At 34.7% G+C, this 20,390-nt stretch overlaps 3 protein-coding genes across 7 annotated transcripts; 1 reads left to right on the plus strand and 2 right to left on the minus strand.

Annotated features, from left to right (window-relative positions):
• LOC138122130 (uncharacterized) lies at window positions 1–4,227 on the minus strand. The gene is made up of 6 exons (XM_069036283.1): window positions 4,082–4,227; window positions 3,794–4,029; window positions 3,596–3,741; window positions 842–1,078; window positions 388–666; window positions 1–338 (listed from the first exon to the last, which is right to left on the minus strand). Exons 2-6 carry the CDS (start codon window positions 3,990–3,992, stop codon window positions 249–251), a joined length of 951 nt encoding a protein of 316 aa, XP_068892384.1. The 5' UTR covers window positions 3,993–4,029; window positions 4,082–4,227; the 3' UTR covers window positions 1–248.
• A 166-nt stretch (window positions 4,228–4,393) lies between these two features.
• Window positions 4,394–5,230, plus strand: Trmt112 (tRNA methyltransferase subunit 11-2). Its single transcript, XM_069036287.1, has 2 exons — window positions 4,394–4,613; window positions 4,880–5,230. Exons 1-2 carry the CDS (start codon window positions 4,536–4,538, stop codon window positions 5,174–5,176), a joined length of 375 nt encoding a protein of 124 aa, XP_068892388.1. The 5' UTR covers window positions 4,394–4,535; the 3' UTR covers window positions 5,177–5,230.
• A 2,328-nt stretch (window positions 5,231–7,558) lies between these two features.
• On the minus strand, window positions 7,559–19,806 carry LOC138122105 (uncharacterized). 5 transcript variants are annotated; one of them, XM_069036247.1, is made up of 10 exons: window positions 19,583–19,806; window positions 19,417–19,531; window positions 19,237–19,326; window positions 12,392–12,552; window positions 11,928–12,215; window positions 9,678–9,928; window positions 9,438–9,618; window positions 9,264–9,383; window positions 9,111–9,212; window positions 7,559–8,804 (listed from the first exon to the last, which is right to left on the minus strand). In XM_069036247.1, the coding sequence occupies exons 1-10, from the start codon at window positions 19,645–19,647 to the stop codon at window positions 8,588–8,590; spliced, it is 1,590 nt and encodes a 529-aa protein (XP_068892348.1). In that variant the 5' UTR covers window positions 19,648–19,806; the 3' UTR covers window positions 7,559–8,587. The 5 variants fall into 5 exon arrangements, with proteins under 5 accessions (XP_068892348.1, XP_068892339.1, XP_068892357.1 ...); XM_069036238.1 differs by having other exon boundaries at window positions 9,678–9,934; XM_069036256.1 differs by lacking the exon at window positions 19,237–19,326 and having other exon boundaries at window positions 9,678–9,934.
• Window positions 19,807–20,390: the final 584 nt, after the last annotated feature.

The following is a 20,390-nucleotide window of genomic DNA, read 5'->3' on the forward strand; positions in this document are numbered from 1 at the left end:
TTATATTATTCTGAAAATTATATTGTTGAAATGATAAAAATGACAAACATGGCCAATACGTTTTATATACCTCGTATTAATTCTTTTTAAATAAACATTATTGCTAATGTCGCCACATTCACCACGAAAACTACGAAAAAAAAACGTTTCTAATCTTACTCTTGACATAGCCATAATAATAATTATAATAATTATACCTATTAATAATTCTATATAAAAATTTTAAACACTACCAAACGGAATGTGCCTTAGGACCCTCTGTACGTTGAATAACCATACGGACTGAGAAGTATTGGTATGTGATAATTCTCAGTTACTGTTCGGCAATCAAAGACAACCTGTAAATGTTCGTAATTAAACATCTTATATTTTTTTCACAGTTATTACCTCAATAAACGGATACATTGTATCTTGTTTGCGAGCGTCAAAATATCTGTCCACGTCATAATGCAACTTATATCTTCCAGGAGTGAAGTCTGCTCGATCGACAAAACTAGCGAATTTGCCGTTAACATTTGTAACACCTTCATTAATGTAAGTCCACCTTCCGTCAATCAGTTTGTAGAGACTAACTTGCAATCCCGACACTGGACATCCTCTGGTAGTGTCTAACACATGTGTTGAAACAGGGGCTTTCATCGGGTTTGCTTGAAAATTTTGATTGTGCTACCACAAAATAATCGATATCAATTTACCACCACGACAAAATCAATATAAATGCCAGAGGAAAAATGTAATAACAAAATAATCAAACGATAATCGGTTTTTATTTCATTTAAAGGCAAACTCCTCAGTGAAAACAAAAATAGCACCAACAGTGGCAGTATCCAAACCTCCCTACCTTCTCAAAAGGTACTTGATGAAGTTCCACTGTTGATTCTTCCTCTTCCTCTTCTTCTTCAACTAGCTCTTGATCAATACCGTCTTTGTGAAGATGGTCCTCATCTTCTACTTCAGAAGCGATCTCAGTATATTCTATTGCATCACCATCTTCATTATCAATTTCTGCTTGATTCATGTCTTCTTCTTGAAGGACAACAGCATGAATTTCTTGTTGCTCCATTGCTTGGGCCTTGTTCTAAAAAATGTATTTATAAACCAAACAATGTTGACGGTAATAGCGTTTAAAAAGAAGTTGCAGTCATTCATAACTAAAATACAAAATAGATAATAAATCTGAAAAACACGGTGAAGTTTTCTTAATAATCAGATTGGGATGTTTTATACAACGTGTTATTGAAATGCGTTAGGAAAATTTAAACGGTGATAGACTCATCAAAACAAATTACTTTTCTATTTACCATTTTTTCGAAAACTCAAATTTATGCTCGAATTTATTTTCACCGTATTCCGTGTCATCGAGTCGTTTATGGATGGGACGGTGAAAGAACAACGGCTTCGTACGAAAAACGTTAAAGCAAAAAAAAGTAAATACGGCAAAAACCCAGGCGGATAGGTATTGCAAAAACTTACTGACACAATTTAGTCACGTTCTTCACCTGCATGCGGCCGTGTTTACAATTTATTAGAAAGTGAATTTCCCGTAATTATCGTTAAAAATGCTGAAGTACACTAATCCGAAGTTAACAGACATGGTGCTCATCTACGGGGAAGCTTTATCAAATGCTGATGCAACCAGGCGTTTGTATGTAGGTACATGAAGAGATTTCCCGGTCGCCAAGTTCCCTGTCCACGTAGGTACCTTTGTGAATGCTGTCCAGCATTTAAGGGATTATGTGACTTTTAGTCCTGTCCTATCCTGTTGACGAAGAACCGAATGTTAGTTGCCGACGGCGACGACTTGCATTTCGAATTGACGTTTCCAGTTTTATAATTTGGAGAACGCTGCACGAACAGGGATTACATCCGTATCATCTTCAACACGTTCAACACTTAAAATCAGAAGATCCACCACGTCGAATTGCATTTTGTCAATGGCTTCTTCAATAGGTCGTAATTGACCAGTTTTATCGCCAGCTCGTTCACCGGACTTAAACCCTTGTGACTTTTTTTATGGGGCCATTTAAAACAGATTGTGTATGAGACTCCAGTTGACACCGAGGCAATTCGATAAAATTCTGACATGTTGATGAGAACTCAAGCTTCTGTGGCTGGAAGGGCACACAAGAGCGTGCATCGATTACGGAGGGCGTAATTTCGAACATTTAATTTAAAGGTTAGTGCCCTTGATCAAGTGTGGTGCGTAACTTCAATGTCACTCTCACTTACTACGAATAAAGAATTGGTTTTTGCTTGACTATCTAAGTTTTTATCTTCTTTCGATTTCGATTTTTCGAAGAAAAGTAATTTGTTTTGATGAGTTCTACCACCGTTTAAATTTACACATTTAATAATTGTCCAAATATTCTGAAACTCGGTAGGGACAATCTACAATTAATATTCTATGATTGAGCCTGATCAACTTTTTTCAATTAAATTTGTGTGATGGAGCTAACTTTATAGCGATTTAATATCAATTTGGTCCAAATATTGAAAGTGATGGCCCCCCAGTAAATTTTTTGATGCAGGGCTGTCGGCTCCCCCGAAACCATTTTTCGGGTCAGTACTGGTGAAACTCCAGTGTATTATAGAAACAATTCGCAGCAACTTTTCATTCGTAAAGGATTTTTCTTTAAATGAAAAATGGATATTTTAGAAAACTGAATATTGAATAATCTCAACTTCAATACGTAATTTAATTTGAAAATTTCTTCAGAATGTTTGCCGAAATTGCTAGGCGTAAAATTGTCCAGTTCAACAGGGTAAGTACCTGCAGTTTGGCGATGGGGTGTTGCAAATCTTACTTCTGGTTTGGTTTGTGATTAGGCAGTTGGTGTAACGACGTCATAAATTCCTGTCAGTTATGCGGCACCTTCATTAATTGCAAATAATCGGCAATGTGATGCGTTTTAATTTTTTTTTATTTTCAGATTTCTGTTTTCTGTATTAGTTTGAAAAAGAGACTTTCATAACGTGTTGTACGCACTATTTTTTTGCATATCGAAAAAAGTTGAGGAATTTGGTCTAAAAGGATTTATGAAAATGTACACAAAAAAAATTGGTATACTTTGGAATAAAATGATGCAAAAAGATACTACTTTCACTACAATTTTGCGTGTAAAAAAGTGCCACTTTCATTGTGATATGCAAAAAATATAATGTTAAAACCTAGCTGTTTCCCCGCGACTCATTCGCCTGAATTTGAGACAATATACAGGTGTTCCTGCATTCACAATTGAGTCTTCAAAGCCACCTTTGAGGATAAATTTAAATGAACGCATGATGCGAAGGGCTCAAAGAAAGTGTCATGTCACTAAATCATCATATCAGCAAAACTACCATTGGATAAATGGGGTTTAATATGAAATTGAGATTATCATGAGTATTCTATAACACTGCAACATGAATGATCGTAAAGTGAAATCTGATTATATGACATGCTACAAGTCTACTTAACATTCTTATAAAACCCCATCCCTCGTATTAATTGTAATTTTACCAAAAACTAAGAATAACCAGAATATTGAGAATTAAGAGATGAATTTTGAAGACAGTAACACAGACTCTACACATCATCCTATAACAGATTCCCTACCTTCCTGGTGTTATGTATTTGCGCAGCTTTCTGATGCCTGATGGTACAAGTGTGTTTAAGTAAACTTAATCTATGAGCATGTAACGTTTTCTGACAATATGTACAATATGCTCTAGTTGGTTCTCCAACAACTCCTCTAAGCCATCCTGAAATAACCGTCAGTAAGAGTACTGTTTAATATTTTGGAGAGCAAGTCACCTTTAAAATCCGGCATTTGTTCCCATGCTGGACGATAAGTCTGTTTATAATACTTTCCCCGCACGATATTCGAACTATTGCTTAAACCAAGAGTCTCGTAAGAAGATTCATCCAATTGTACGGGAATTTCTTCTAGCTCCTGAGAATCTTGGGACTCCTCTTCCGTTTCTTGTATATGGTCCGCACCTTCGTTTTCCATTTCACGCGCCAAGACTATACGGTAATTTTCCTGGTTACTAAAAAGTTTGAAATATAACTAAACGAAAATCACAATGGCGACTTACTAACGACTAGGGTTTTCGTTTTCTTTAACTAACCAGTATAGTCACCGTTACAGAAACTCGCATATCTATCTACTGCGTCTCCTACACCGGAAGTACCTCACAAGAAGTATCAAATCCGTTATCTATATTTTTAATATTATATACACAAAAAAGAAACTCAAAACAATGATAAAATAGCTATATTAATTTTTTTAGTAAATATCGTGTTGGCATCATTATCGATTTGCGTTGAAATTTTTTTACAATCCGTTTAAAATTAACGCTCTTTTGTTTTTCAAAACGCGCGAATTTTAAACTTCCTTTAATGTTCCAAACACGAGTATTTTAGTAATGTAATGTATTGTACTATCGAAGATCAATGAAGGTAACACTACACCCAGCTACACCTCAGAATTAGTTCTGTTAGAATCAAGGGATTGCTGCAATTCATCATTTCAAAATTCCACAATAGAGTGAAAATGAAATTGTTAACTCATAATATGCTTACTTCCAAATGTATGAAAGCTGTTACTGTTGGATATCCACTAGGTATCAATGTAAGTACCTATTTATATTAATACTATTTCATAAGGTGACGTTTCCATATTTTCTACAAATCCTCATTGCTACACCAGAAAAATAGATTACGGGTCCTAGATTTGAACTTATTTTGCAAGTGTGAGGTTATGAGGTGGAGGAATATTTTTTATGAAAAGAAAAAGCAAACAGTCTGGGATCACATAAATTTTTTAAATAAACCAAATTATTGTATTTGCTGTATATAATTAGGTAATTACAACATTTGTGGATACTGTTTTTTCAGGCATCAGATGTGCGTGTCTCAGAAGTAGATTTTAATCCTGATTTTGTTGCAAAAATCATACCAAAAATAGACTGGACAGCATTATGGAATGCAGCAGAAAGCATAGGCCAATTGGAAGGTCTTTCACAATCCGTTCCAGAGAATTATGAAAATGATCAAGATTTTCTGAAAAAAGCTCATCATGTACTGTTAGAAATAGACATAATTAATGGAGAATTAATATGTCCTGAAACAGGACGAAAATTTCCCATAAATAATGGTATACCAAACCTATTGTTAAATGAAGATGAGGTATAATTTGATAGATGTTAGTTTATGTGAAATGTTAATAAAATATAAAACTACCCATAATTATATAACAAATTTTTTTGTCAAGAGTTCTTTTAAAGTTGACTCAAGTTCCAAAAAACCACTTGTCAATTGCAACAGCGTTTTTACAATGTTTTTGAACCAAGTAAAGGCACAAAGAAACCCAAAAATCATAATTTGGATTGAATATTTTCCATATAAGTACAGTTTTAAAGTAATTTCAAATGACTAATGCCATAAAAATGCCGTTGCAAAGGTAAAGTGGTTTTTTGCAACTTGAGTCAACTATAAATATGAGTATATAGGTATGACTCATTTTAGTCATTCTAAAATGTATTGATTTTGTACTTAAAAATCAGCCAGAAATGCCTTGAAATAGAAATCAGTGAAGCCTCCTGAACCAAAAGCGAATTGTAACTTTTTTAATATTCTTTAAAAATAGGTGAATGGCGACCTCCAGAGCAAAAATTATTGCTTTGCGCATGTCAAATTATTGTCAAAGACATAGCTTTTAGTTGGAGTCAGCTGTCGGCAGATTCTATAAAGAGGCTCTATACATAAGGAAGATTAAAAGTAAAATATGAAATATGCTCCGTACTCTGACAGAATTGCACGTTTTTTGACAGGAGACAAACCCAGAGAGTAGTGTGGCGGGAATTAATCTGCAGCTCTGTCTGGATACAATATACTGGATGATCAAGAAGTTTAAGTTGGCAATACAATTAAGAACATTTTTTTATTCGGCTATTTACAACACTGCAACCGGATATGTTTTGTGGGTTTATTTGACGTAGCATTAGGTATTTAGGTGCGTCTTGTTGGGTCATCCAGAGTGAACGGAATCGGAGTCGGTTTTGTGCACCAATAAAACGGTCGTTCCACCATAAACCGATTCCGGTTATGTCCCAACAAAACGTACCTATTAATAACGACAAAATGGTAGGTTATGATAGTAAAAATTAACGGCAAAAAGAAATCAAAGCCGGAATTCGGAATAATAATCTGAAAATTTACTAAAAGAAATTCTTGAAGTGCTCCCCACTTTGCTCTAAACATAAATTAACTCTTCTCTCGAACGATTCACCAGCATATTTAATTTGAAATGTCAAATTTGACTGGTCACTAGGTACGTTTTGTTGGGACATAACCGGAATCGGTTTATGGTGAAACGACCGTTTTATTGGTGCACAAAACCGACTCCGACGAAACTTTTCATTCCGTTAAACTACATAGAATGGTCGGTTTGAATGTTAGTAAGTGGGGATTTTATGACAAAACTGTCAAAAATTTTAAGCCGTTTTGTTGGTGGGATGCATTCCGTTCAGTCTGGATGACCCACTACTGATGCGGCTGTCAGTGTGAAGCCGTCAATAACCGGAAGTTACTCCAGTTATACCATTTAAAAATAAAATTCAGTATGATATTATACGGTGTGATCAAGAATGACTGAATCTGTTGGTAACAATGAAATTTGGCAAATTTGAAATTTACCATCAAAGGTTCATTTTTATATAGTCGTTTTCAATGACATCCGTGCTGTCGGTATGACAGTATGTTGGCATCACTTGCTGTTTCAGTTTAGTAATTTTGACTTTTCTAATTTGGTAAATTTATCTTGACGCGGCAAATTGACAAATTCAAATTATTATTTATCATTTCCGACAAAAAATGTAGTCTGATTCGGATTCTGAGGATAACTTCGTTTAACGATGTTTTACACCATGTTGAAGATTGAGTTTTACCGTTTGTTGTTGATGTTTCACGAAATATAAATTATCTTTTACCATAACCTCAATTTCTTGTTTGACATTTTTTTAACTAGGATGTTCTTATATTCTGAATACTGGTTATGAATTTGTGTGTACAATCTGCACCAACATATTAAAAATGACACTGACAGCACGGATGTCGTTGAAAACGACTTTAAGAGCATAAACATAACCAGCATAACCAAAAATGTTTTTAATGTCGTCTCAAGTTAAAAAAATTCAGCCAGTGCGGATTACGAGACAAAAAAAAAACAGTACTTTTCAATTGTTTCATTGCCAACAGGCTCAGTCATTGTTGATCACGCTGTAGGTAGTATGGAAAAATAACTGCCTAGGGTTTTTTAAATTTTACCAACCTAAAGCAACAGGTGGTGGGATGGATAAATGCAGAGATAAATAAATGTGACTTTTGTAATGTAACACTGTGATGTAACTGTGCTTTTACCACTTTTTTCCATATCAAATGTACAACTTGATAAAAAATCTGAAACTCGTGACTTAGGTGTGGTCTTAGGCTTAAGCTTATCATTTATCCCACATATCACCTCTATTTGTAAGAATACCCTTAGTATGTTGGGTTTTTTGAAGAAAAACACTAGCGCATTAAAAAATATTGATTATTTTGTATACACAGACACGCTACACTTTTATAAACTTTAATCGTAAAATGAAGTCGTATAAAAATATCTTTTTGCTAAACGCTGTCCAAAAATCAAAAACCTTTTTAGTGCAAATAACACTCTTTTTTCATTACATTTCCTATTACTTATCACAGTGACAGATACCAGTCATTTGCACGACAATGTTTTTTTTCATTTTTGAACAGCGTTTATTTAGTTCTGTAACATTTTCCTCTGTAGAAATATAATTGAATTTTTAAAAAATCATGTGTTACATGTTATTGTGATACGCCCTTAGTTGGCAAAAACAAATGGTTCGGTTGTGCGGGAGGGTGAAAGTTTCAGCGCCCGTCTTTTGAAAATATCTCGGTTAGTGGCGGGTGCAAATTCATAGAATAATTATTCAAGAGTGGTGAATTTAACATCGACAGTTATGATAGTGACATCGAGTACCATTTACAATACATTATTGTATTTAATAAATATTTCTTAACATTAATAAAGTTTTATGTGAGTTACGTGACTATAAAGTCTTTTAAATGTTACGCCACTGACTCTTGCGTTTCTGCATCCATTTTTGACGACTCGACACGAAGCTACACTCGGTATGCGCCGGACTTTGTCAACTAAGGGCGTCCGGAGTCCGGACTATAGATGTGTTAATTGAGACGACCGGAATGGTGAAGATGAACAATACTTACGGAGTAATGATACAAAAAAATTCGACAGATGTCTTTCTACAATATTAATCATAGATAGGTACAAGGTATTTACTTTACTTATCCACATATAGGTACAAGCTTGTCATAAACATATGTAGGTGTTTTTATTTTTTCAAACATCTTAAATTGAAAATAGTCTTGTCTTAATTGATAAATTTAATTGAGAAATGTGCACAGAAACATTGTTGTTAGAACTAAGACAACATTTTTATAAGTTGTACAAAATATGTTTAGAACAAATTTTTATCAAATATTTACATTAAAACTAAATATTGGGGCGTGTAAATGTTACTTTCCTCGAGATTCTCCAACTGTAACACCTTTCATCTGTGAAAAAATGCTACCTTTTGCCAAACCCATTTTGGGACCTTTATGCAGTTCAGGATTTGAACCACGTGGCTGATACGATTTGTTCAACAACAATGAATGGTTCGGACCTCTGTCTAATCCTTGGGGTCCTTTTCTTAAATTGGGGTTCGATCCTTGCCAATTAATGTAATCTTCCCTAAGATTGACATACAAAATAATTAAGAAAAAAATGGAACAATGTAAACAAAGAAACGACACGAGGTCATGTCTACCCAGTTTTCCAAAAGAGTCACGGAAAAATATAAACAATCAAACACAATTTATAACTCCCCCTCTTTGTCGTTCCTTTGTGAGTGATTTATTCCTTTGATACATATGACATTATTTTTGAAGCATTGTGAAAATATAAGATTCTCATGAAATAATCAAGTAGGTACTTGAGATAAGTAGGACAACTATCTCGCGGCGTATAAAAATTATTTCCAACATTTTTCAAACTTACAACAGAATTTGGCTGTTTGGGCCTTGTATCAAATTTGGATTTGGTCCTTTGGTTGTTACTGCATTGGCAGAACTACGTCCTATGGTCATGTTTTCTACAATTCTGGAAACAAAATATCAATGTGTATTTAATTCATAAGGCGAGTATCTCTACCTGTTGTATGTACTTTTATCTTTCTCAATTTTATCACACTTTAATAAGGATTTTATCGATTGTCTACTTTGCGATACTGATAAGCTTTTAACTTTTATTTCAGACTCTTCTGGAACCTCTCTGTAACAGAAAAAATAAATGAATAAATTAACAAAATGATAGTATTCGCCTTACCCAACTTCGACTGCAGTACCGATCAATTGTCCGCATTTATCGGTTTCTTTGTCTGTATCCTCTTGTACAATTATTTCTAAGATTTGATTTGCCCTATTTTCATCGAAATCCACACTTTCTAGTGCGATTGTAATCAAATGATCAGCCACATCTTTGTATTTTCTTTTTAGTTCTTCTTTAACTACGCACAAGCAAACAAAATGAAAATTTTTAATCGTTACATTTGCGAAGGCATATTACGTGATATTTTTTCTTCTGAAGTTTTAACCTTTACTATTGGCGTTTGTGTTTCATTCTTTTTAGTGTCCTCTTCTTTTTGTTTTATTTCGAGTTTCGTTTGCAACTTTTGTTGAGCCGCCTTTACCGGATCTTTCCTGTTAAAACCCATGTCTATTAATATTTCAGACGCTTTTTGAATGTTGTTTTCGTTGCTGTACAACACCTCCAAAATAACTGTTTCTTCTGCTTGAGGAAATATCGACTTCATATACCTGCAACTAAATAACATCTTGATCTTGTTTGACAATATAATAATAACGCTTCATTAGAAAATATGAATGACACTGTTCTAATAATTGGAGAATGGGTGAACTAAAATTGGACAAAAACAAAAACAAAAAAAAAGACAATAAAATCATGCTTCTGAAACTCGTTAAGGAGAAAATGTTTGCAGGTGTTCACAGGAACAGCATTACTGTTATTGTTACGTTTGCTGTTAAATAGTGAATGTTACTATTGAAACACAAGTTCTATACAAACAATCGAGCACTTAACACTTTCTATGTTAGTATCTACATATGACCGATATACCACAGTCGTGTAATTATACTCTCGATTTTCAACATGAGTTTTTCCAGAAAACTCTGAAACTAATAGTGAACGAATTCTTTTCCTTTACAAAAAATCTTGAAAAATGAAAAGTTGCGCGTACCTACACCTCATGATTTTTCTCAGATATTTGAAATCATCCCATTTCGTCTAAATTTTTAAATTAGTAAGAATGCAACAAACTCGTATTAAAATATAAGACCATAATTACAGGACACCTGCACAGATCGTATATACATAAACTCGGTACAGGTTGCAAAGACACACTTGTCATTTGCAACAGCGCTTTTATGGCATTAGTCATTTAAAATTACTTTAAAACTGTACTTATATGGAAAATATTCAATCCAAACTGATTTTCTGGTCCCTTTGTGCCTTCATTTGGTTCAGAAATATGAAAAAAATGCTGTTGCAAATGACAAGTGTGTCTTTGAAACCAGGGGGGCTTTATTGAAGTCATTCGCAAAGTTGCGTGTGCGCAAATCAGCAACATGCGAATGGTATTGCTCATATCGCTAAGCGACCGTTCACAATACCATTCGCATTTGCTGATTTGCGCACACGCAACTTTGCGAATGACTTCAAATAAAGCCCCCCTGTACCGAGTTTATTTATGTATGTACAATTGCGGACACGGAATCTTGGCCACAACTGACATTTAACTGACAAATATGTGTGAACTGGCCTTTATTGAATATAACCCAACTTTTGACTCGATAATGTCATTTGCTTGCTTTTTTGATGTCACAAGAAAAACTTCAAAGTGATTTTTAATAACTGTCATTCATTAATGACACTAATGATTGGTTTACATAATTTTTTTTAGAAATGTCTAAAAAATGGCCAAGATTCCGTGTCCGGAACAGTACCTATTAAGCACAATTATTTTATTATTGAAAACAAATATACGCTGTATTTTCAACAGAATTAAGTAATATTCCATTTATGGAAAAATATGCCCTCATTATAACGAGGGACATTTATATGTTTTTTAAATAAAAAAGACTGATAATACATGATTATTAGTGAAGGTTACTCATTTACTCCAATCAGTAAATTGACATGAGCATACTTTTCGACAATATTAACTGAAAAACATTTTCTACACTTTAAAGGACTTCAGTGGTTTCATTCATGAAGGTACCTAAGCTGCTTACATAGAGTTATCGCATCACTTCAAATTCATCAGTACAAATATACAGGCAAAAAGATCACCACCACCAGTCATATAAACAACATTAAGCTTATCAACATTTCTGCTGGGATTTCAGTAATGCAGAAACATAACTCACATTCAGTTTTATTTATTTATAATGAATGACGTTCTAATAAAGAACTTTTCAAGTTCTAAAGTTCTTTAAGTGCCTAATCGAAGATATAATCGAAACTTTATAGGTACCTACCACATGAGAGTACCTAGTCAGCGAAAATGTTTGAAGAAGTGCAGTCTTATTGCCTAATTTTTAATATCTAACGTAATTCCTTTTTTGTGTGCTATAGCATTATTACGTTAGTAATTAATATGTAATTGAATAAAATGCCAAAACATTTCGAATTACATATTTAAACTTTTTTTTTTGTAAAAAGAACATTGATGGCAAAAGTGATGTGATAACTTTATTATTTTTAATCGGGTGATAATGGGACGAACTGATTTAGGACCTTAGTTTTAATTTGGGAGAAGAGTGAGGCCTCGGAGAACTTCTGAAACCTTCTCCGACTCGCGGAGAGCCTGTGTACGTGCTGTTCGTCCCCGATCCTGGTCTTAATATCGGACTGCCTCCCCTGGAGCTGGTGCGCAGCCCAAGGGGGGGCGTCATATGTAACGCATGTACGCTGGGATGATGAATATTTCGTTGAGGAGGGGGTGTCGCAAAAGGCCCCGGTGTGGTTATTGGATTTTTTTCCACCTGCAATGCACTTATCACAAGAGCTTCTCGATTGTGATACCTAAAAAATGGTAGAAAAGCAAATGAAAGGCGGTGTGTTAGTATGAAACAGCGGTTATGTACAAGTGAATCAAGACGTGGTTAGGTTACGAAGCAAGAATGACAACGTTCCACGATGCTATTCCATCATCTCTCTGCGACCAAATATTGTTTAACGTTAATTAAATAGGTACTTACTTTTTCATCAGTAAACGAATGTGAGTTTCTGAAACGGTGGGAAACATGGCGCTAATTTTGGACACAGCTTCATCGGAATCTGCATGAATCGTTAAAGAACTGTCTTGTACTTTGGCTCCTCGCACTGTTAGTGGACTCAAACGTGAAATATTTTTCATTTCCTGTGAAAAACATATTATTAATTTACATACAATATCTACAAAACATTGATTTTGGCAAAAATTACTTTTTACATGCACAATGTGAAGTGCTACTGTTTCGTTTAATACGTTAAAAATTGCTATTTTATAAAGTAAAAGTAAAAAGATTTATACGACGGTACAGTTGCAGCATTAAAATTTCGGGCAGTTTTTTCTGTTACTTCAAAAATATGAAAAACTTTCGGGCCCTGGACGACATTCGTTGCACACCATTTAATGAAATTTTCATGCTTGATTGTACCATCGTGATCATAAAAAACAACTACAGTTAACTTGGGATGCCACTGAGATTTTTGAAAATTTAGGTTAAGTGAACGTACCGAGATTTGTCAAAGTTTGTCAACCTCAATATTTAAAATTTTCAAATCCGTGAAAATAATCCCGTCCGCAACACAGTGCTAGTGCTAACACCCAGTTCGGCAGCATGTTTCTAATGGTACCACCATCATGTATTTGGGTTTGCAGAATGTTTTTATTGAAAATCTCATAATTGCGGAATTTTTCAATTGTCACAATAACATTCTTTCAAATATACACTGCCAAATTTCTAGTGTAGTCGTTTTTAATGATCACGATGGTACGGTTGGTGGACAAAAAAAAATGGGACACTCAAAATTTCTTACATTTGTACCAAGCTTTTAATTGTCAAGATAAAGTCAAAATAAAACTGACTTTTACAATCACTGTTGACAGTTATCTTGTCACTTGTCAGCTGTAATGTCGAATCTAACTAAATTCCAAAAACACATAATTGGACAACGCCTTTATTACCATACGAGCAATTACTTCTAAAGTGCTAAACGTAAGCAAAAATACTATTTTGCTCGCCAAACAAATGTTTGTAAGTGTCACACGTGGCATTTTTGTCTTATGTCATCATACCTACTACAGTTAACCTATTTATTATGAAGCCTGAAATAAACGGTGCAAATTTGTCAAATTTGGACTTGAACAGTTATCATTTTTGTCCCATTTTTTTTTGTCCACCGACCGTACATACTGGTCTTTGGATTTGTCCGGCAACACACTTCTGCAGGCAATATATGCTGCTGCTTCAATGAAATTTATTTTAAACTGACCTGACCAAGTATTCAACGATATGTAATTGATAAATGTCATAATAGTTATTTATGTAACAAATGAGTAAAGTAATACTTTTTTTACGAGAAGGAAAATTTGCTGCTCGAGCGAAGCGAGTGCGCAAAACCGCCGAGTAAAAAAAAATACTTAAAGGTAGTTTGACACGATGCTAAATTTTGTAGAAAATTTGTTAGAAAATGAGAGAGACCCTCGATCAGGACCAATGAACGATCAGGATCATAGTCTGTCTTTGTCATTTTTACAGAATTTTCTGTGAAATTTAGTATCGTGCCAAACTAGCTTTACTAACGAGTTGCATACAAAAATTTTTTGGCGCCCGTAAATTTAAATAACAATTTTTTTCGACAGTCAAAATTTGAAAATTTTCTCCTGTGTGAACTCGTGGGCGTCGTGGCCCACTCATGCCAGAAAAATCCCAATTTACATACGAACTCGTTAAAAAAACTACCACATTTGGTTGCAAAAAAAAAACCGGAAACTGTCAGAATAAAACTGACACATTTTTACAATTGTTCCATACTGTGAAACCTTCTTAAGCCGGCCACACACACAGAGGAAAAGAATGTGCAGTTAAAAGTGTACACGCTTGTCCTAAGTTAAACCCGTATTCTCTGTGAGTACACACACACTACTGACTACTGCTTCCCCGTCAGTTGTGCAGCAAACGTTCATTGTGATGGTGACCAAAAAGGAAATTTGTCTGATAACAGTGGCGTGCCCCTGTATTGTATTCACGAGAGATATTTCGTAAATCAGACAAAGTACGGCCGTCACTGAATTTTAACCGAAGCATGCAGAGCTACCTTATACGCGGTCATTATAAATGTTTGTAACAACTAGTGGGCGTAGCGGCGCACCTAAAGCATAGCGCACAGCCACCTACGATGGGACAATCATTTATAATGACCCTGTACTAATTTTATTATAATCACTGAATCATTGTATTTTATTAAAAATGGTGAGGGGAGAATGAAAAGTTTACTACATATATTAGACGCTGCGAAAGCTTATGCTTCGACTCGGCAATTTAAAAACACCTCGCACCTAAATGTAAACTTTCGCAGCTTGTAATGTAATAGTTATTTACATTACAAGCTGCCAAAGTTTATTTTTTTATGCGAGGTGTTTTTAAATGGCCGAGGGAGGGCTATGGGGCGGCGCCCCCCCAGAAATTTATAAAGAAATAAGGTTTTTTTAAGTGCGTTAAATTTTTAACTTCCCGACCAAAGGTGGGTAAGTTATCGGTCCAAAATTTCGAATTGCTAATTTCATTAGATCTTTACGTTTTGAGGTCCCCTGAACACGTTTATGAAGTTTTTAGAATGATGTCTGTCTGTGCGTCTGTCTGTCCCACTTTTCTTTCTCCCACGATTACCCAAAAACGCTTTGACCGATTGCTTTCAAATCTGACCAACACAAACTTACCCGTGGTCTCTCGAGTTGAAAAGCTTTTGGTGTCAATCGGACCACGGGGGGTGGAAGAGTGTGGGGGTAGGTGGAAAAAATAATAAGGGAACATGGAAATTTGACTTTACCGTTTGAAAGGGCATGTGTTTTTATGTCGGAAACGATGTTTACCATTTGCGGATTTTTCCAATATGACGGACTTATAATAGTATATTATGATACGAGTCTTATAAGAAGCATTTTATCGCACGCACGGTTTTAGACCACGACGAGCGTAGCGAGGAGTGCCCTAAAGGAGTAAGTGCGATAAAATGCCTTATAAACGAGATGTCATACAGTATTTTTTCTACTTTGCCACTTTTTCAATGAAAAAAAATAATTCAAAATTTAAAACGTCTTCATAGATCGACGGCGATAACTGCTGAAACTTTTAACAAAATAATCTCGGATCTTGCCACTGGAAATAACTCTGTAATAGTGACCACCGAATAGAGTTTGGTGTCAATCCGACTACGAGAGGTGGAAGAGGATGGGGGTTGCTCGAAAAAATAATGAGGTGACATGGAAATTTGACATTACCAGTTGAAAGGGCATGTGTTTTTATGTGGATTAACACGGACAAGGTAGGTATTTCGGGTCAATTCAGATTGGTTTAAATTGATGTCGGGTAAGTTACTAGGGCGGGTCTTCGACTCGGCTCCATCCCAATTTTTTATAGATAAGTACCTATTGAATTCGTTGATTTATTTATTTTTTCTACGATCGTGCAAAAAGTGAGTACTCATTGCATTGTTTTTAGTCGAAAAAGTGCCTCTTAATTGCACTAGTGCAATAAAATCTGTCAACAGTCTGTCTACGATCGTGCAAAAAGTGAGTGTTCATTGCATTTTTCACACACGACGCACAGGACTGAACTGTTGTTTATCGTTGTGTTTTTCTCATTTTTTTGTTCGATCTTAGAAAAAATGTTGTATGCAACACGTGCAAAAAGTGTTATTGCACTAGACATGTTGTCCCACTCGTCTGCGGCTCTTTGGACAATTTTCACGTCGCGTGCAATAATCATTCACTTTTTGCACTTGTTGCATAAATAACTATTTTGTCAATAATATAAATTTATCCTATCCAAAGGTTGCAGTAATCGAAGTTATCAGCGGTAAGGTTCATTATTATTCATTCTCCTTTCTTAGGCGTGAGCGGCCAGTGCGGAGCCTGCGATCGCTTATACCTAATCAATGCAAAATGCAGCGTAGAGTTGCATTGCCATGACAATAGCGAACGGCCCGTTTCACCAGTCGATCCTTGGGCGGAGAAGTCCCCAACTCAGAGCCCCAGCGTTCACAGGCTTCGTTGTAAACGAGATTTTGACGCGCCTCGGCAATTTTTACACTTTTAACGTTGAAAAAAATTAGTTAGTGATTAAAAAAAAACTTAATTTTGGTGTATTTACTATACCCTAGTATTTAACTGTTTATAGTTGCAGAATCTCTTTTAGAACAAATGTTAAATTCTACAGTTAACGGCTGATACGCCAGTTCTGGGACACTAGCAGTCGACCAGTGTCGAATTTAAATATTGTTCAAGAACAAAAATACCTGAAACAAAAACAAAGCTGCATTTACTCGCCGCCGCCGGTTTGATAAGAATAAGAATTCAAATTTCTATAGATGCATATTTTAGGCAATGGATTTTTTCGATGGATTTCTTCTATTACAAGTCTTCTAGTCCAATACGAAATTATTTTTTTATACAACTGACATTAAAAGTGACGTTTTTAGTGGAAGCTAATTTGATTAAAAATTGCTCTTTATAACTTACCGTGTTAAAAGTATTTTTCTATAATTGATTCAAAAAATTGAAATTCACGCATAGTTATCCGTGAATGAAGTGGGTCATTTTTTTACGTGTATTTTTTTTGCATTGTTAGTAAGATCGAAACCATAGAAACCATAGAAAACAGTGTGTGAAATGCGATTTCACGCACACGACTATTTCTGTGTTTCACTTCACGCACTGTTTTTTATTAGTTACCTAGCAACATGGTCACTGCATTGAAACTTCAGAGTTCCTTCAAAAATTTGAATTTTTAATTTCAATTTTTTGAATCAATTATAGAAAAAATATTGTTTATATTTCGTGCGCGAAGATGTTTTTGTGCATTCAAAGGCTTGTACTGCCTCGACCTTCGTCTCGGCGTAAAAGACCTTTTCATGCACAAAAAACACTCTTCACGCACTTAATATAAAAATAACTATTTTAACACTAGTAAAAATAGTAGTTTATTTGACGAGTTTGTGTGTAAATTGGGCCTTTTTTGACACGCGTGGGCCATTTTAAAACGCGAGTGAAACGAGCGTTTTAAAGGCCCACGAGTGCCAAAAAAGGCCCAATTTACACACGAACGAGTTGAATACAACGTTTTTTTGTTCGACAAGCCCCTTAAAGGCTCCAAATCGCTTAAAAACTGCGTTTTTTAATGCAATGCAAACCAGTTGTATAAAAAATAGATGTATGATGGACGTGTTAAGTGATTTTATTTTGTTCGTGGGGTTGGTCAACTCGCTGCGCTCATTTCCCAATCTACCCCACTTACAAAATAAAATCTCACTTTTGACACATCATAAATAACTATTTTGTTCTGTCTGTCTGTTTAATAAAAATTACATTTGCAAAGATAGCTATTTAAAACAAATTAATTTTTTTAAATTAGTATTTATGGTTGCAGCTTGCTATTTCTAGGGGCACATGTGACACATAGGTAATACATACATACAATGAGCGGCAAAAGTATGGAATAAATTCATTAAAAATTAAACAATTTTTTTTTTCAAAAAATTTTTGGACAGGTCAATTTTAATTTATAAAAATACATATTTTAATACAAAATAAAAATTCCAAACAGTCATTTGTTTTCGAGTTATGACGTCATCGATAGTTTTTTTAAATGGAAACCCCCAATTTTTTTTTTTTTGGTTCTGATAGCCCTTTTAATTGTCTAAACGTCAGTATCAAAATTTTGTTATCTTGCATAAGGAAATTTTTGAGAAAAAAAAAAAAAAGTCAAAAACTGTGTTAGTACCTAAGAATGTACTTAAAATTATTGAATTAAATGTTCGAATTGCCATCCCCCAGCTTGTTGACAATAAGCAAGTTTATGAAGAAATTCCCCCTGTTTTAGTTTAATCTAGTTTTATCCCCGCACCAATTAAAATTAAAATTTCTATACGTTGTGTTCCTGTTAAATTAGTAATTTTCGAAAACGTTTTGTAAAACAAATAACACATACCTACGAATGAAATTGACAGTAACATTTGACTGTTTGATTTACCTACTTGATTTATGATTTTTTGTCTTGTTTTTTTCACTTATGATTACACGTCGAAGTAAACTTGACATTTCAATGAGAATTTTGTTGCCTGGCAATTTAACGAAAAAAACTGCCTCTGAAAAAATTACGAGTCCATAGGACGAGTAATTTTTCTGGCAGTTTTTTGAGTTTTATCGCCAGACAACAAAACTCGAATTATAAATGTCAAGTTTACTTCGACACACAAAAAAAGCTTGAGTGTAATTCGGTAAGACAATTTAATGAATACGTAAATCACTATGATGCAGACCTACTAGAATCAGACGCTTTCAAAAGTTAGGTTCCGTTTTGTCGTTGGAAAAGTTAGGGCAAACTTTTTTCGCTGTCATAATGACAAAAACACCGCTGCTTATGGGATTTTTAGTGTATGAATTAAATTGTCGTTATAAAATTTATTTTTTCCAACTTTATAATTTTTTTTTCTCAAAAATTTCCTTATGTAAGATAACAAAATTTTTACAATGTCATTTAGACAATTAAAAGGGCTATCAGAATCAAGAAGAAAATTGGGTTTCCATTTAAAAAAAGTATCGATGACGTCATCACTCGAAAACAAATGACTACTTGAAATTTTCTTTGGTACTGAACATGTAATTTTATAAACTAAAATTGACCTGTCTAAAGATTTTTTTGAAAAAGATTTTGTGTAATTTTTAAGGAATTTATTCCATACTTTTGCCGCTCACTGTATTTTAAGCTAGTATGTAACTATACAACACATACACAAGCAATAAAAAAAATAACTAAATCCACATTGACAATAATAATACCTGTAATGGTTTTGCCTTGACACTTTGAAAAGCAGGAATAGGGGAAGCTTGACTGGGATAAACATAATTGCGTCGTAAATCTGGAGATCCCTGCCATATAGAACAAAGCAGCATGTACCAAAATTGTGAATAATTTAGTTAACACACAATCTTATATTTCTGAAGCAATTATTTATTTACCTGAAGTGGTATTTGTTCAATACTGGAAAAATGTTTTGAAGAAGCATTGAAAAGTCTTTGGCGGGTCCTAGGATCATCCCAGGTGGTAGTTTTGGTGTGATGATTTACAAAATAACTACAATTTATAATTTCACCAAATAAAATTTTATTTTTTCTCACCACTTACTGTTTTCCAGAAAGTGCGTCTAATTTGCATTCCCATCCTGGGGGAAGAGAATCTTGCAACTCCATTATGTAGCGACTATTTAATTTCGTTAATAATTTTTATGTTCTATAAAAATTACAACTGAGCACGTATAATTCGTAAACGATGTTAAATAATCTGCACGAATTATTGATTTAAAGTAGTGCACAGCTCTGAACCATCTCTGCTGAACCACAGTATAACGCTGAACTGTCAGATTTGACGTCTCAAAATCAACACTACAGGAGTGCGTTCATAAATACTCAGGAGCGCGTTCATAAATTATGGGCGAAGGCTGTCAACATATTCCAATTAAAGTGCGTCTATCGATATTTTGAAACGACTTTTTAAACACTAGTTAACATTTTGGGTCGTTTATAATGGTCTCATTACTAGGGGATTATTTACCTACCCTGTAACAAAAACTCTAGATGGTAAGTACCTGCGGATCGGTTACTCACCACTTTTACGATAATCTTTGTTAGCGGGCAATAAACCACTGAAGGAAGCAAAAGGTCGTTTTAAAATATCGATAGACGCACTTTACTCTACGCTTTAAACAAGCACAACAATTGAGGGTTTCCAACGCCTTCCCAGCCCAGGATTTCATTTGAACGCTCGATATATAAGAGAAAGTAGGCTCGATCCTGGGGTGCGATTCTCGAATAAATGCGAAGGCTATTCGTATGCGCAAAGTGGTCAAATGCGAGCGATTTGCCAGAATTGGTATTCTCGAACTAGGGATGGGACATCGAACACAAACATCGATGTTCAATATCGGTGTTGACAT

Source organism: Tenebrio molitor, chromosome 1 (assembly GCF_963966145.1).
Source record: "Tenebrio molitor chromosome 1, icTenMoli1.1, whole genome shotgun sequence".
NCBI lineage: Eukaryota > Metazoa > Arthropoda > Insecta > Coleoptera > Tenebrionidae > Tenebrio > Tenebrio molitor.

Excerpts from the sequence above, each read along its gene's own strand:
- LOC138122105 (XM_069036238.1), bottom strand. The coding sequence starts at position 19,647 with ATGGAGTTGCAAGATTCTCTTCCCCCAGGATGGGAATGCAAATTAGAC. Across the intron at positions 12,553-19,236 it reads TCAAGGCAAAACCATTACAG|GAAATGAAAAATATTTCACG; the intron begins GTATTATTATTG and ends TGTTTTTCACAG. Across the intron at positions 9,935-11,927 it reads TCTCCCAAATTAAAACTAAG|TTGCAGGTATATGAAGTCGA; the intron begins GTCCTAAATCAG and ends GATGTTATTTAG.
- LOC138122130 (XM_069036283.1), bottom strand. The coding sequence starts at position 3,992 with ATGGAAAACGAAGGTGCGGACCATATACAAGAAACGGAAGAGGAGTCC. Across the intron at positions 3,742-3,793 it reads ACAAATGCCGGATTTTAAAG|GATGGCTTAGAGGAGTTGTT; the intron begins GTGACTTGCTCT and ends CGGTTATTTCAG. Across the intron at positions 667-841 it reads ATCAAGTACCTTTTGAGAAG|CACAATCAAAATTTTCAAGC; the intron begins GTAGGGAGGTTT and ends ATTTTGTGGTAG.
- Trmt112 (XM_069036287.1), top strand. The coding sequence starts at position 4,536 with ATGAAATTGTTAACTCATAATATGCTTACTTCCAAATGTATGAAAGCT. Across the intron at positions 4,614-4,879 it reads GATATCCACTAGGTATCAAT|GCATCAGATGTGCGTGTCTC; the intron begins GTAAGTACCTAT and ends CTGTTTTTTCAG.